The 15,346-nt window shown below is 55.5% G+C and overlaps 2 protein-coding genes across 4 annotated transcripts; both read left to right on the forward strand.

The window, feature by feature from the left end:
- The first annotated feature begins 1,382 nt into the window (after nt 1-1,382).
- On the forward strand, nt 1,383-5,682 carry FXYD1 (FXYD domain containing ion transport regulator 1). Of its 2 annotated transcripts, none has more exons than XM_059151956.1 (8): nt 1,383-1,521; nt 2,738-2,802; nt 3,277-3,309; nt 3,860-3,934; nt 4,209-4,245; nt 5,148-5,197; nt 5,388-5,439; nt 5,548-5,682. In XM_059151956.1, the coding sequence occupies exons 2-7, from the start codon at nt 2,742-2,744 to the stop codon at nt 5,408-5,410; spliced, it is 279 nt and encodes a 92-aa protein (XP_059007939.1). In that variant the 5' UTR covers nt 1,383-1,521; nt 2,738-2,741; the 3' UTR covers nt 5,411-5,439; nt 5,548-5,682. The 2 variants fall into 2 exon arrangements, with proteins under 2 accessions (XP_059007939.1, XP_059007938.1); XM_059151955.1 differs by lacking the exon at nt 1,383-1,521 and adding an exon at nt 2,102-2,328.
- A 133-nt stretch (nt 5,683-5,815) lies between these two features.
- On the forward strand, nt 5,816-15,119 carry FXYD7 (FXYD domain containing ion transport regulator 7). Of its 2 annotated transcripts, none has more exons than XM_059151958.1 (6): nt 5,816-6,002; nt 10,308-10,337; nt 12,441-12,515; nt 12,654-12,696; nt 12,856-12,896; nt 14,725-15,119. In XM_059151958.1, the coding sequence occupies exons 1-6, from the start codon at nt 5,972-5,974 to the stop codon at nt 14,745-14,747; spliced, it is 243 nt and encodes an 80-aa protein (XP_059007941.1). In that variant the 5' UTR covers nt 5,816-5,971; the 3' UTR covers nt 14,748-15,119. The 2 variants fall into 2 exon arrangements, with proteins under 2 accessions (XP_059007941.1, XP_059007942.1); XM_059151959.1 differs by having other exon boundaries at nt 12,654-12,687.
- The last annotated feature ends 227 nt before the right edge of the window (nt 15,120-15,346 follow it).

Here is a 15,346-nt window from a genome sequence, read left to right on the forward strand (position 1 = left end):
TACCCCTGTGCCTTGGTCTGAACACGCCCACCTGCTCTCAACTGTGTCCTCCACAATCTGAGCCCATGATCTGACCCTTTCAGGGTGGGGCCGGTTTCGGTCCTCAGCCACCAGGAGCCTCAGGAGAATTAGCTCCATCTTGCTAAAACCTCAGTTTGTTCATCCCGAAAATGGAATTAATAATAAGACTGTGTGGGGTTCAGAGACCTCTAAGGCTGGCCCCGTGCAATACATATGATCTCCGTGATTTCTCCATTTTGTGGGACAGAAAACTGAGGCATGTCGGAGAGGTCACATGGGCTGCTGAAGGTCACACTACCAGGATGGCAGAGCTCCCACCGGAAGCCGGGTTTCTCTGTCACCAGAGTCTGTGAGTCCGGCCTGCGGGTGAGGACACCATGTGCATCGTCCTCCACAGAGTCCCACAGGCCATGTGAGATCGGGAAAGGGGAGGTTTGGAATTAAACACATCGACACAAATTTGGAGGTGCCTCATACATGTGTAGGCCTGTCTCCCTGTGACCAAGTGGCCCGCTATGCCCTGGTGGCCCGCATGTGAGGGTACGAACACAGTTTGTATGCGTCGGTTTTCGGGGTTGTGTGTAAGAGTGGCGGGTCACAGGGCGGTGTCCTGGACAGAATTTCTGCTTCTCTTTGTGCCCACGGCACTGTGTGCCATCCCCTGTGTCCCTATGTACACGGCGTATGGGCCTTCCCATCCCTGAAACCGTGGAGGAGGGCCGGCTGTGTGTCTGGGCTTCTGAGTCCATTTACGTGTGGTGTGTGTATTGGTGTGTTTCTGTCCCCCGGTTTGTATGTCTTCACAAGAGTGTGACCGTTTGTAAGGGTGGACACGTGTGTGGCTAGGTTCTTGTGTCTGTCTACGGCATCTATCTGAATGTGTGCATGTGTGCGTGTGTGTGTGTGTGTGTGTGGTGCACTCATGGGGGACCTCACAGTCAGCAGCAGACAACACACACACACAGAAATGTCTCAAGAGCCCTGTGGGGCAGTCCAGGTCCCCACAGAACACTGGGGTTAGGGGTCAGTGGGCTCCTGAGCACTCAGACGGGGATAACCTTAGGAGCCGAATGGGCCCAAACCCCAGGGAGCCTCACAGAAAACCCCTGACCCCCACCCTTGCACCGCAGGGCACAAGCGTGGGTGTATGCCTGTGCGGGTACGTGTGTGCGGGCACATGCGTGGGTCCGTGATCCTGTCCTCCCTCCCGACTCGTCCCTTCTCCAGAGAGGCCAGCCGCCTGCTGCTCCTCCATCTGAGCGGAGAGAGTTAACCTAACGGGCCAGGGCGGTCTGGGCTGGGGGCCGCCCCCTGGCCCCCCTCCAGCCTCGGCTCCAGTTACAGCTGCTGGTTGGGGAGGGGAAGGCTGGGGTGGGGCTGGGAGGGGAGATCGCTGAGGGCGGCCGCAGTCCAGCTCTGGGCCAGGGGGTCCAAAGTGCTCACCCCCGGCACAGCCGGACCTTTGGGGGCCTTCTTTCAGCAGGGGACAGCTTGATTGGGGTGAGCGTCCCCTGCCCTCCCCTCCAGGCCTCACCCCCTCGCCTGGCTGGGCCACCTATTTTGGGAGCAGGAGTGGCCAGCCCGTGGCTTCCCAGGCGGGCCAGACCGGAGAGGGAGGGAGTATGGTTGGGACGGTGGGGTTCCCCAGGAGTGGGCGTGGGGGTCCAACGCCTCGCTCCCCTGTTGCTGCGTGTGCCCCTGGCTGGGGTGGCTTTCGGACACTCCTGTGTGTAGGTCAGATTGCGTCACAGTTTGGGGGCACTGGAAGCTCAGATGAAGAGAATCGTTTTAATAACTGTCTCCACCCCATGTCTTGCTCCAACCAGGAGTTTGGGGAACGGGCGTTGCCTCCATTCCAGCCCCACTGCCTGTGCTTGAGTGTGTGTGTGTGTGTGTGTGTGTGTGTGTCCCTGCCCCTGGCATCTGTCTTCTGTCTCTCAGCCCCACTGCTCTGGGCCTCATGCCACAGGCCTGGTGGTGTCTGCCTGTGGAAGATGTCACCCAGAGGCGGGAGGAGGGGATGTTTTTCCCCCCATTCTCATCATTTCCAGAAGACGAGGAGTGGTGGCCTTTCCCACAGGGGCAGCCGGGAGCGATGTGGCAGCCGGGCCTCACCCCGGCAGGGTTGTGCGTGACCCCCGAGTGGGGGAAGGAAGGCTGTTGCCATGGTGGCCTGTGTGAGGCAAATTCCTCCAGGGTGAAGTGGGAGATATTTATACCCAGGGTCAGGCTGAGAGCTGGCCAGCGGCGGAGGGCAGGAGAGCTGGGATATTACACAGACACAGCGAGGCCGTGGTGTGCGGGCAGGTGGGCCCTCAGGTCCTGGCTGGACCATCCCTCATCCTTCACCCCTCACCGTGTGTGTCTGTGTGTCTGTCTCTCTGGCTGGCTGGGGCAAGCCATCCTGCTCTTCCCCTAGGGTAGGTGTAGGGCATCTGGGGCCTGCTGTGGGAAGGCCCAGGCCTGTGGAGGCCCCTGTGGACCGTGTGTATCTTACCCCTTGCCCTTGCTGTGTGTCGTATGACCCCCACTGTGGCTTGTTTTGGTGACACTGTGTCTGATGAGGCAGGGGGTGCCCCTGCTTCTCCCAGTGGTCAAGCTGGATGATAAACATTTTTGAAATCAAACCCCCGGACCCTGATTTAACCCCTTGGGTTCAAGCCCCAATGGTGGGGGGAATGAGGGAACACATTTCTTGACCCTTGGTGTCCCCCAGGACAATGGAGCCTCTCTACCACATCTTGGTTCTCTGTGTGGGTTTTCTCACCAAGGCCAGCGCAGGTGAGTCTGGGGTATGTAGCCCACCACCCACCTTGGCCCCAAGGGAGGCGGGGGTGGGGTGATGGGAAGCCCTTCAAGAGAACCAAGTTGGAGACTCCAAGCTAAATGAGTCAGTGGGGTACCAGGAAATTGGGGGTTTCACATGGGTCCAGTCAGAAGCTAGTATTTGGGGTGGGGGTTGATGCTAGGTCAGGCAAAGGTGGACTGTGGGATGGAGGCCCACTTCCCTCAGATGACAGAATCATTGACAACACGGGATAAGACAAGATTTGGGGGGCAGTTAGGTGCCCCCTGCCCCACCAAGACAGGGCAGATGTGGCAACTAAGACCTAGAGAGGTTGGGCAGACTGCTCAGGGTCCAGCGGTCCCCAGACTCTCAGCCCAGGAGAGTAAAACCCCCACAAGGTCCCTTTTCGCCCGTCCCTGTCCAGAGTCCCAGGAAGCATCCAACCCCTGACTTCTTTCTCTTTCCAGAAGCTCCACAGGAACACGACCCATTCACCTATGGTAAGGGAGGGAGGGGTGTCTCTCCCTGGGAGTTGGGAGGGCGTATGGCCTGGGTTTGTCCGTCCTGTCCTAGTTACTCCTCTTCTCTTTCTCCATCTCTGTCTCTCTGACTCAGTGTTTGTATCTCTGTCACTCTCCTTCTCTCTCTCTTGTCTCTCAGATCTCTGACTCTTTGTTTTGATCTCCCCTTGTCTGTCTCTGTCTCTGTGTGTCCGTCTGTTTGATCCCTCTCTGTCTCTCTGAGTCTCTTTCTCCTTTAACCTCTCAGTATCTTATGGCTCATCCTCTGCTGCGCCTCCCTTTTTCCCCTCTCTGTTCCCCTGATCCTCTCCGCCAACCTCCCCTACCTCCCTCCTCCGTGCCCTGCCTACCTCCTCCCTTTCCTTCCCACCCTCTCCTCCCCCTGATCCCTCTCTTCCTTCCTCCCTTATCTTCTTCCTTCTCTCTCCTCTCCTCTCCCGATCCTCCTTGCCCCCTCCTCCCCATTCTGCCCCTCTTCTATCCTTCCTCCTCCCCTCCCTGCCCTCACTCTCCTCCCTGCCGCCCACAGACTACCAGACCCTGCGGATCGGAGGCCTCATCATCGCCGGGATCCTTTTCATCCTGGGTATCCTCATCGTCCTGAGTGAGTACCCACACCCCGCTACCTCCAGCCCCCGCAGGAGCGGGTTTTCGTCCCCGCCCCGCCCTCAGCCCCGCCCACGCTCCGCCCCATCTCCGCCCCTGTCCCGCCCATCGGCTCCAACCCGCCCTGTTGATGCCCCCGCCCTACCCCGCCCCCGCCCCGCCCCTGTCCCCACGGCCGCGCCCCTCGCGAGCCTGAGCCGGCGCAAGAGCGCCGCTCCGTGCCCGCCTGGAGCCGAAGCTTAGCCTCGTCCTCCTCCTACCCCCACCCACAGGCAGAAGGTGCCGGTGCAAATTCAACCAGCAGCAGAGGTAAGAGGCCCCTCCAGGCTCTCACTCATCTGCTTTCGCTCTAGAGGGGCGCTGGGGGTGAGGCGGAGAGTCCATCGGACCCGCAGCCAGAGACCCTTCAGCAATTATGTATTAAGCACCTACTATGTGCCAAGCCCCAAAGCCAGGCCCCGGGGACCAAATGGTGAATAAGTAAACTGCCCTCCCTGCCTGGCTGAGCTCCCAGCCCAGTGGGGGCGGCGACCGTGGGTTCCAGCAACCCCACAAATATAAAATCACAAAGCGTGGTAAGCGGCGAGAGAAAGAGCCACGGCGAAATGAGATCACCTCTCTCGGCGGCCCAGTTTAGCTCAGCGTCCTGTTCCTAGCCCTTTGATTCATCTTTAAATAAAAATTTAAAGCAATGTATGAATACCTTCTCCATGTTAAAACAATTATAGATGTGATTTTAAATAATAGCTAATATTTAGTCCCAAGTGCCAGATACCGATTTATTGTGAATTATCTTATTTACTCCTCACACCCTTGTATGTGTGGTAGGTGCTGTTATTAGCCTCATTTTACTGATGAGGAAACAGAGGCACATGGAGGTGAAGTCACTTGCCAGAGATCACTCCACTAAGAGATGAGGGTTCTGGGTTTCTAGCCTAGGCTGTCTCTAGGCTGTCTGCTCTCCAGTCCTTCCGCCACCCCATCCTCCACCAACTTCCAGGCTCTTCCCCAGCACTCGGGGAGGCACTTGTCTCACCCCCTGCCACCCGCTTAAACCGCAACTGGGTGCTCCCGGTTTTCTGGCGGACCCCGAGCCTGCTCCTTGCCCATCTCTGGTCCTCAGTTCGGAGGACTGTGAAATGAGGGCTGCACTGGGGGACTTATGGGGGTGGCTGCCTCTCTCCTTTTTCATCCCCAATTCCTTCTGCCAGAACTGGGGAACCTGATGAAGAGGAGGGAACTTTCCGCAGCTCCATCCGCCGTGAGTCTGGGGAGAGTCGGGTGTTTGGGGGTGAGGGCGGGTTCCAAGTACCCCTTTCCTGGCCGGGACAGGCACGTGGAGGGAGGGGCTTGATCTGAAACCAGAGGTACGGGAGTTCCCCTGATGCTCCCTGCTCTGCAGGAGCTGGGGTGGCCCTCCTGACACCCGAACTCTCCGTGTTCCTCCTCAGGTCTGTCCACACGCAGGCGGTAGAGACACCTGGCGCGATGGAACCCAGCCAGGTCCTGCAGCTCGGGCTGGGCTGGGGGGTGGGGAGAGGAGAAGGGGGCGAAGGGTGGGATGGGGTGGTTGGGGGGCTCTCTTGCCTCTCACGTTTTTCACCCCCACAGGATTCCCCTGGCTCCTGATGCCTCCCACCCACCACCTGTGCGCCCACCGCCCCCTGGACTGCCCTCTTCCCCAGCCCTGCTCCCACAGACTCCTCTGCCGCCCAGACTTCAATAAAACGTGCTTTTCTCTCTTGACAGCGTTTGGTGGATCTGTCAGTCCCTCTGCGCGGAAGCTCGGGCGCCCCCTTGGCCCCGGCAGGGGGCGCCCCCACCCTTGGGGAAGGGGCGGGGACATCGGGAGTGGGCGGGGGCGGGGGCGGGGGTGGCCGGGACGGGGGCGGGCTCTCCGGGCCCCCATTGGCTACGGCCCCCCCCACACGAGGGCTCCCCCCATCTCCCCCCGACATCAGTCCGTCCAGCTTCCAGCTGCTGCAGCCGCGCCTTCACCGTCTCCGCATCCAGCCGCCCCCTGCTCCGGCCCGGCATGGCGACCCCGACCCAGGCCCCTACAAAGGGTGAGCGCCGCCTGGGGAGAGGGCGAGCGGGTTGGTGGGGAGGGTCCTGGATCTTAACGCTTAGGGGAGAGGATCTAGGGAGATTCCAGTACTGAAAAGGGAAGGGAATGGGGAAGGGGATGTCTGTTCCTTCCATGGGTGGAGGCCCCTGCAGTGCACCCCTTGGCGCCCCTCCAGGCCTCGTGGACACCCCCTCCCGGTGGTGTGGTTCCTGTGCGGGACCCGCGGTTGGAGAGCGGCAGTCCCGGGAGAAAGGATGCGCGGACCGGTAGCTATGGCAACCGGGCGGCTGGTCCTGCACAGCGGCGGTAGTGGACGCCAAGTGACGGGCTTCGAGGGTGGGAACGGATGGGTCTGCGACCACAGGGGCTCTCGCAAATTTCAGGGTCTCCAAGATGGGCAAGGTGGGGGGAGGGGAGGCATATGCCTCTCTTTTCCAGCGCGGGCTCTTATGGTGGGTGTCTCCAGAAATCCCTGACAGGCAGATTCCGCGGGAAGGAGGGAGAAGGACGGAAAGACACAGGGTGTAGAGAGCTGAAGGAAGTGAGAAAAAGATGGAAAGAGACGGAAGAGAGAGGGAGATGGAAAGGAATGTGAAAAATTGAAAGCCTGAAAGAGAGAGCGAGCGAGACAGGGGACCCAGAGTCAGAGACGTGGGGGAAGACAGATAAGATGCCGAAAGAGATTGAGAGTGAAGGGGAAGGCGGAGAGCAACAGAAAAGGATGCAGAGAGAGAGAAAATCAGAGACAAAAAGAGAGGCATAGAGAAAGACACAGAGGAGGAGGAGAGATGGACCCACAGCGCGGGAGAGAGATAGCAGGAGGAGCAGCGTGGGGTGGGGCCGAGCCACTGCGGTGAGCCCCCGCTTGGGCAGGAATGGATGGTGGGACCCTCTTTTCCAGCCAGCATGCAGGGGTGTTGTCTGGTCCGGGAGGTGCACTCAGGTGTGCACACAGATGTCCCTTCTTTACCCCCATTCAGCTGCGGCGCGATTTATATCTCACGCCCCTTAACCCAGTTATGCGCCCACTTAAACACTGGCTGCCCCCTAACAGCCCCCTTTCTTGAGGTTGTCTCTGCAGAGGAACCAGGAGAAGAATGCTCTAATGGGGGTGGGGGTGGGGTTTCCAGCACTGAGAGCAGGGCCAGAGGGGATGGGCCGGTGGTGCCGAGGAGCCCCTGGTGGTGAAGGGAACCCCAGTTCCACTCTGATCTCGCCTTCCCTGCCCCCTTTCCCGGCAGGCAGGGGCTGCTGCACTGAGCCATATCTGCAGAATTTGAAGCAGGGCGGGGGGGGGGGCTGCAGAGGCTGGAAGCCACCCTAGGGAGAGGGGGCAGGGCTGAGCCAGCGGGCCTGGCGGGAGCCCAGGGCTTCTTTTCGCAGAGATGGTGGTTAACAGGATCGATGGCAGCAGACGGGCCGAGGTGGGAGGACAGACGCCTCAGCCCCACCCCCTCCTTTTCCCCAGTCACAGCAGAAGAGGGGACCGCAGGTCTTGGGAAACCCCGGGGGAGGGGGGAAGAAGAGCATGCTGTGTGTTGCACCACTTAAACTGATTAATGGATCAGTTGTGTGTGGTGGGGGGGGGGAGTACGGGGGAGGGAAATGAGGCCTCTCCCACTCTGTCAGAAAGCAAGAGGGAGAGATGGGGGCAAACAGAAAAGGGATGCAGGAGCACAACCTGTGGGTCTGGGTCCCTATCCTTGAGAAGGACCCTCCGCTTGGCCAGAAGCCAGCCCTGCAGGGCAACACTGAGAGATACAAAGGGAGCAGACGGAGCCAAGTTTGGCCCCAGAATTAGACACCTAACCCCCAGGACCCCACCCAGCCTGGGGTGCCGGGACCCATTACCTCTCTTCACCTCTGAAGATGCCCCAGTTGCCATAGCAACCACCTCCTTCCTGATGTCTCCCTGGCAACTGGCCAGGAGTGGTGCACATTTCTTCTCTTGCCTCCTGGCTCCACCCTTAGCCCAGTCTCCCCCTGAGAAACCAGATTCCTGAGGCGGCAGGGACCAGAAGAGGGACTTCTGCGTAGAGCCTGGGGCACCCAGGATGAACTAAAGAGGATTTTGGACCAGGTGCTCCCCCCGTGGGCTCCTGATGGTTTGGGAAGGCAGGCTATTTGGCAACCCAGGAGACAAAGTAGTCTAATCCAACCGCTCCACCTCTGATGGGGCTTCCTGCAGCCTAGCGGGGGCTTTCATTCATTCACCCACTTACCCACTCGTGTGTGCATTGTTTCTTTCATTCATTCCAGAAAAGTTCTTAGAAAGACTTTTATAAATGTCAGGATTAATGGCAGAGGAGTCAAACAAACTTCCTCCCCATCTGGTGGGGGAGCGAAGACAGCACATGCGACTCTAAAATAATGTTTTTCCGTCTTGATGCTTTCGAGGACGATTTTTGCCCTATCTAGATGTTCTCCACCCTCACATTTACTTTTTTCCCTTTAAAGGATTCGTTTTTGACAAAGCTTAATTAATTAGCTTCATTTTATATCACCATCACAAATGGAAAATCAGGACTTTTCATTTCACCTTTTTTTTTTTTTTTGCCTTAAAGGCAAGTATAAACACGATTTTTAACAAGTGACTCCATGTTTCTGGGCCTCAGTGTCCTTCTGTGTGGAATAAGGGTGAAGACAGCACCCGTATCAGGGAGCAGCTGTGTAGATGGAAGTGTGTTAACACCTGTGAAGTGCTTAGAACAGAACCCGGCATGCAGTCAGTGCTATCAAATGCTGGTTAGATAGGTAAATAAAGGAGAAAACCAGATAATGTCACAAAATTCTACAGAGTTATCACTGTCTGCTGAAGGCTGGGAGCCCAAGGATGGTGTCCTCATGGGAAAAGAGGGAGCTTAGCAAGGCAGAGGGTGTTAAAGACACTTCCACACCTACCCAAGACTTCCTCCTTGAAGACCGGACAGGGCACTACAAAGGAGAAACTGACACATGAGAAATGGTGCTATTCCGAGTCTTGCCTGGGTGCCATCTGTATGTGTCAGCTAGAGTGTGCCATAGTAAAGATTTTATCAAAAATTCCAGGGGCTTCTGACAATCAAGGTTGAAGTCCCGTTTATACCATACGTCCATTGCAGGTCGACCCAGGGGGGTGTCTCTGTTCATGAGAGAAAACTTCGCAACACGGGGGCAACAGGCAAAAGGGAGCTCTTGTAAGAACATTTAAATGCTCCAGCCTGGAAGTCACCTGATGCTTCCACTCACAATTCATTGGCCAGAATTAGTCACATGGTCTCCCCCCCCAAACACCCCCCACCCCCCACCCCCCACCCCCCACCCCCCAGCGTCAAGGAAGCTGCCATCCTTCCCCAAGCCTGGAAGAGAAAACTGATGACTGTACTTAGCATTGGCCTCACATTGCTGGTTCCCCTCAGCTAGTGATGCATGCTCTGCAGAATTCAGCTCTAGACAAGACAGAATGTCTTGAGAGCTGTCAGGAATGAGGGAGCCATCAAGATGGGCTTTTTGAATGGGAAGTGTGGTCTAAGCTCTTCCGAAGGGGAATATGGTTTGGGACAGGGAGGTGGGGGATGGGGAAAGGTACACACACACACACATTTTATTCACACATTAACACTTCTGAAATTGGGATGAGTCTTCTAATGGGTGGGTGTGTTTTGTATGGTAGAGTTCCATACATATTCACACACACTGAGAAAGCTATTATGAAATTAATTTTGAATCTTAAAATTGATGTCTTAGAAATAAGTCATAAAATATATATTATATGTAATATAATATAGGGTATTTTATAGGACAATTCCTCTGCATTGGATTCAGTGGCAGGAGTGAGTGGATGAGAATAGTAGCCACAGTGCCTAATTTTTTGGGAGCTGTCAAATAACTGAGAAGTTTTAGGGAGTATTCAGGGGAAGCTGATACACTCAACAGTTTATCAGTGGGATTGAAGTCTGTTAACTCCAGCATCATATGCAAATGATAGGTGTATGTGTTTTTTAGGAATGAGTCCGTAGCTTGCCTCAGATTTCCACAGGCAGTTCCAGGACTGCCATGTACAGTTTGGTGGGTTGTGCACTGAACAAGGGAAGGTACTGACTAATGGTGTGAGTGGGGACTGGAATCCAGCCTATGCTCCACGCTTCAAGCCTGTGTCTTGCCATGCATGAGGCTATATCATTCAGATCAAAGGACATCTTTATCTGATTTCTACCCAGAAAATATTGGACCAGTGGCCCCATCTGGAGTCTCAAAAATGTTAAGAAACCCAGTGTTGAAATGTGTTTTCCCTCTCTCTCTTTTCCTGTCTTCCTTGCCACAGTTCCTCAGGAACCTGATCCATTTTACTATGGTGAGTGGTAGATGTGATGAGGGTACCCTGGGGCTGGAAAGAGGGGTGGTTGCTGGTCCCCACAGGTTATTGCTGAAGTGGCTTCAGCCCTGGCAACATGATACCTGCTGGGCCACTTGCCGTGTGACCATGAGGTTTCAGTTTACATCGGCTGGGCTCTTGGAGGGCAGAATTGGATTTGGTGGGATGTGGGGGGCGGTACCCACTTTGGACCTCATCTACGCTTCATCATGTCTCTGGGGTGGTACATTGTGGTCACCAGAGAAGCATACAATTCTGAGGCCAGGCTGCCTGGATTTGAATCCTAGCTTATCCACTCACTAGCTGTGTGGCCTTGAGCAAGTAACTTGTCCTCTCTGGGCTCTTCTGCAAAGAAGGGATAGTATTAGGTTCTACCTATGAGGCTTGTGGAAAGCTTTACTTGGGTGATGCCATTATATCATCCCCATGACACTGAAGCTTAAAGAAGTTACCCCCAAGTTGAGCAGACATGGCCCAGGTTCCCTTTCTAAACACCCCTCTGCTCTCTCCCTTTGCTCACTTGTACTGTTCCTCCAATATGCCAAATTCTTTCCCACCCCAGGGCCTTTGCACGTGCTGTTCCCTCTACCAGGAATGCTCCTTGTCTAGCTCTCCACACAGCTGACTAAGCTCCTTTTCCTTCTTCAGGGCTCAGATAAAATATTGACTGCTCTGCTGGGAGAGGCCCTTCCTGACTCTCTGCCAACACGAGCCACAGACACATCTAGTCATAGTCACATGGCCCAGATGTTTCATTTTATCTTGTCCCTTGTTTTGTCACAATACGAAAGCCAATTCCCTGAGGCAGAGGCCAGGACACTGCTGGTACAGAGTGGGTGTTCTATAAATTCATATTTCAATAAATACAATTGGCCCCTGAACAACGTGGGGATGACGAGTTCCGAGCCTCCCATGTAGTTGAAAATCCACATGTAACTTTTGACTCCCCCAAAACTTAACTACTAATAGCCTGCTGTTAACTGGAAGCTTTACCGATGACATACACAGTTGATTAACACATATTTTGTATATTATGTGTATTATGTACTGCATTCTGGCAATGAAGGAAACTAGAGGAAAAAATGTTGTTAAGGAAATCATAAGGAAGAAGGGCGCCTGACTGGCTCAGTCAGTAGAGCATGCAACTCTTGTTTCAGGGTCATGAGTTCGAGCCCCTAGTTGGGTGTAGAGCTTACCCCCCCCCCAAAAAAAAAATCATGAAGAAGAGAAAATACATTTACAGTGCTATACTATATTTATTGAAAAAACATCACATCTAAGGGGACCTGCATGTTGTTCAAGGATCAATCATATTTACTGTGGCATTTTGGACAATAATGCTTCTTATGAAGGAAAATACAGGAAAGAATGAGATTATAAAGTGCTAGGGAGAGAATGGGAAATTCCAAATAGACAAGGTTTCAGAGAAGCTTTCACTGACATTTGAATAAAGCCCAGAAATTGGTAAGGTGGGAATATTGGCGGGGAGAGAGCTTTCAGGCAGAGGGCACAGCAAATTCAAAGGCCCTGAGGTAGGACCATACCTGATCTGCTCCAGGAATGGCAGAGAGACCAGGATGCCTGGGGGAGGGGACTGAGGCAGAAAGTGGAGTGGGGTGAGGTCTGAGAAGGAACTGCAGCTTTTCCTCAGAATGCACTGGAAGCCAGGGTGGGGTGGGGACTCCAAGCTGGGGGACCCTGATCTGACTCAGGTATTAGCAGGATCCCTGTGTCTGGGGTGCGGGGAGACCACAGAGCAGGTTGCTTGCTGAGATAGTTCAGAAATCTATGATCTACATCAGCCTCTATGATGTAGAGGATGGTTTTTTGTACATCCTCTATGATGTAGAGGATGGTTTTTTGTATACATGAAGCATCTAGGGAAGAGTCAGGGTAAAGAAGTCAAGGGAGCTCCTGAGCTCCTGCTCTCCATCCTCACACTAGCCCATTGGGGGAGCCCCCAGCACAGCCCGCAGCATCCCTAGACCCTGGGCCCCTGGCCAGGCAGCCTTGAAGCCAGGTTGAGGCTCCAGGGAGGGCTGAGGTGCTTCCCATGTTGATGTCCCCCATTGTCTCCCCCAGACTATGACACTGTGCAGACAGTGGGCATGACTCTGGCCACCATATTGTTCCTGCTGGGCATCCTCATCATTATCAGTAAGTGTGACCCTTTCCTGGGCTTCAGAGCGCCGCCAAGGGGGCTGCCTTGGGATCCCTGGGCACCTACAGTTTCCCTGCTGGCTTTCATCCAGACTCTTACGTCCTGCCTCGTTGTGTCTATCTGTCTCCTCACAGGCAAGAAGGTCAAGTGCAGGAAGGCGGACTCCAGGTCTGAGAGGTCTGGCAGCAGCGGGGAGAGAGAGGAGAGGGGCGGGAGCAGCCTGGGGTGCAGGGGTATTTCCCTAACAGAAGGGCTCCAGGGTCCCCCCATCTTTCCCAGAAAGCCTGTGGCTATTGGATTTCTTGATGCTTTTCTCTCTGGTCTTTGCTTCCGCAGCCCAACGTGCAAATCCTGTAAGTCGGAGCTGCCCTCCTCAGGTGAGGGGGAGGAAGGGGAATGGGGGCAGTTGGGGAAGAGGGGTGGCACTGGATGTCCCCCGAGAATGATGCCACCCATGCATGGATGGGCCAACCGCAGTGGGAGCTGAGGCCCCTCGGATGGAAGAGGGTAACCTATGGAGTCAGTGGGGTGTGGGGAACGTCCTAGAGTCCACTGAAGCTTCCCAGAAACAAGCAGACAAGCTCCGGGAAAGCAAGGATGAACTAATTCTCCAGGGGAGAAAGCCACAAGTCTGTGAAGAGAGGCGGGGCCACAGCATTCGGATTAGGGACAGAGCTGAGCACTACAGGAGGGGTGGGGGGGGGGAATGGGATATTTCCCAGACCTTATTGTTCAGCTGGGAAGACCAAGGATGAAATGATCAAGAAAAAGGAAGGAGATGGGCACCTGGCTGGCTCCGTTGGTGGGAGCTTGTGACTCTTGATCTCAGGGTTATGAGTTCGAGCCCCACATTGGGGGAAAAGATTACTTTAAAAGACGGAAAAAGAAAGAAAAAGGAAGGCGGGAAGGGAGGAGAGGGGGAAGGAGGAGGGAGGAAAGGAGGGAAGGGTTTTTGGATAATTGTATCAAAATAACCAAAGGAGAGACGCATAGAATACAGATTTTAAAAACTGATTTTGGAAAAGACAATATGGGGATGGAAGGAGTATGAGATGGAAAGTACAGGAAGGGAATAAAGTGTGAGAAGGATGGAGGGGGTGTACGTGGGGGGTGGAGAGTGGAGGGGGAGTACAGGGGATGAAGGGGATGGAAGAGTTGCGGGGTGGGGGGCCACAGAAGGGGTGGCAGGTGTGGAGAGGTGAAGAGTGTGGAGGGAGTGAAGGGTGGGGAAAAGGGGTGGGGGCCATGGAGGGGGTGGGGGCATGGAGAGGTCAGGAGTATGAGGGTGTGGGGGTGTGAGGGAGTGAGGGGGGTGGGGAAGGAGGCGGTGCAGGTGGGTGGAAGGTGGACAGAGATTAGGATGTAGGAGGGAATAAGCTGCAGATGAGAGATTGGGACTCCTTGGGGGTGTTAATTCGAATTATGTAAAAATATCCTGACCTGTTTTTAGTGGAACTGCATCCTTTCCAGGGACTTATGAAAATCAGAAATGGGAATCTCTCTGCCTCTCACAGAAAGGCTTAGAACTAAAAAGTGGGTCTTGGGGTACTCTGTGCTTGGGGGGATTTTGTGTGGAATTTGATGTGTTTTGTTTTGTGTTCTTTTCATGACATTTAAAAACCCTAAGGGGGGGGGTGTTTGTGGATGACAGCGGCGGGGGTGGGGTGGGGTGGGTGGCGCTAGTACCTGGGGCAAGGTCTCAGAATATGCCCAGGACTGTGACCCACTCCAGTTGCCTGATGGTCCCCAGTGGGTGGGACACAGAGGAATTCCAACTGTGTCCAAACATTGGGGAAATAGGGTGTGTGTCTAGGATGGGGGTATAGGAGGAGGCTGGGGACCCAGGAGGGGCATGGAGATTTCCTTCTAGCAGGGGGGACATTCCAGAAGGTCCCAAGATGGGCCAGGGGTCTCCAGCCTCATCAAAAGTATGCTCCCCTCCATGACAGTGTCCTGTGGGGCAGGACAAAAGCCACACAGGTGTCCCTAAAGGAATCATTGTGTGGGGAGGCAAAACATTCCCAGTGTTAGCTCAGGGAGACAGTTCTTGGGGGTCTGGTTTCCATGGGAGGATGGGGGGAAGGGGGCACTGGTTTGTGGGAAGAGGCTGCTTGCACAGGTGCCCAGTGTGGGTGACCACAGCTCTCTTGACACTGTCTCTGTGTCTCTCTTTGTCTCCACCCACCCCCCACCCCCGGTCCCCAGCCCCTGGAGGTGGTGGCGTGTAAAACCAGCCCTGGGCACCTCCACTGCTGTCCCTGCCTGAGTGCAGAAGCCTGAGGACCGGGTGGAGGCGGTGGGGACCCCAGCCTTGCGCCGGGGAGCGCTCCCCCGAATGAGCCGCCTCACCCACCCGAGGCTGGTGCGGCTGCACCCCGCTGCCCCTCCCCAGGTCTTGGCAATGACCCCCCAAAGAGCCCGTCTGCATCCCGGACCCAGGGACTCAGGCCTCCAGCTCCTGGGGTCCAGGAGTCCAGCCCCAGCCCCCCAGAATGCCCACGTATTGCTCCCCTGCACCTCCCTGTCTCCCCTCCGAAGATCGGTTTCCTTGCACCCTTGGAGTCTCTGTCTTGAGCTTAATAAATGTGCACTTGGTTTTTTCCCCTGTTCTGTCTGTGAGTTCTCATCTGTGGGGACAAAATGGGGGAGAGGGCAAAACTGAACCTTGGGGGAACTCTCTCCCGTCCCCAGGCTTGCCACCTCCTTCTTCCTCCCCTCCCCCAGCGCCCCAGTGACCTCCCCAGTCTCAGAGACCCGGGAGTTTCCCCTCCCGTGCTCCGCGCCTCCTTCCCAGTTGCCCCTTCCCGTCGCTTCCCCGCCGCCCCCG

The sequence above is a fragment of the Mustela lutreola genome, chromosome 16 (genome assembly GCF_030435805.1).
Source record: "Mustela lutreola isolate mMusLut2 chromosome 16, mMusLut2.pri, whole genome shotgun sequence".
Lineage (NCBI taxonomy): Eukaryota > Metazoa > Chordata > Mammalia > Carnivora > Mustelidae > Mustela > Mustela lutreola.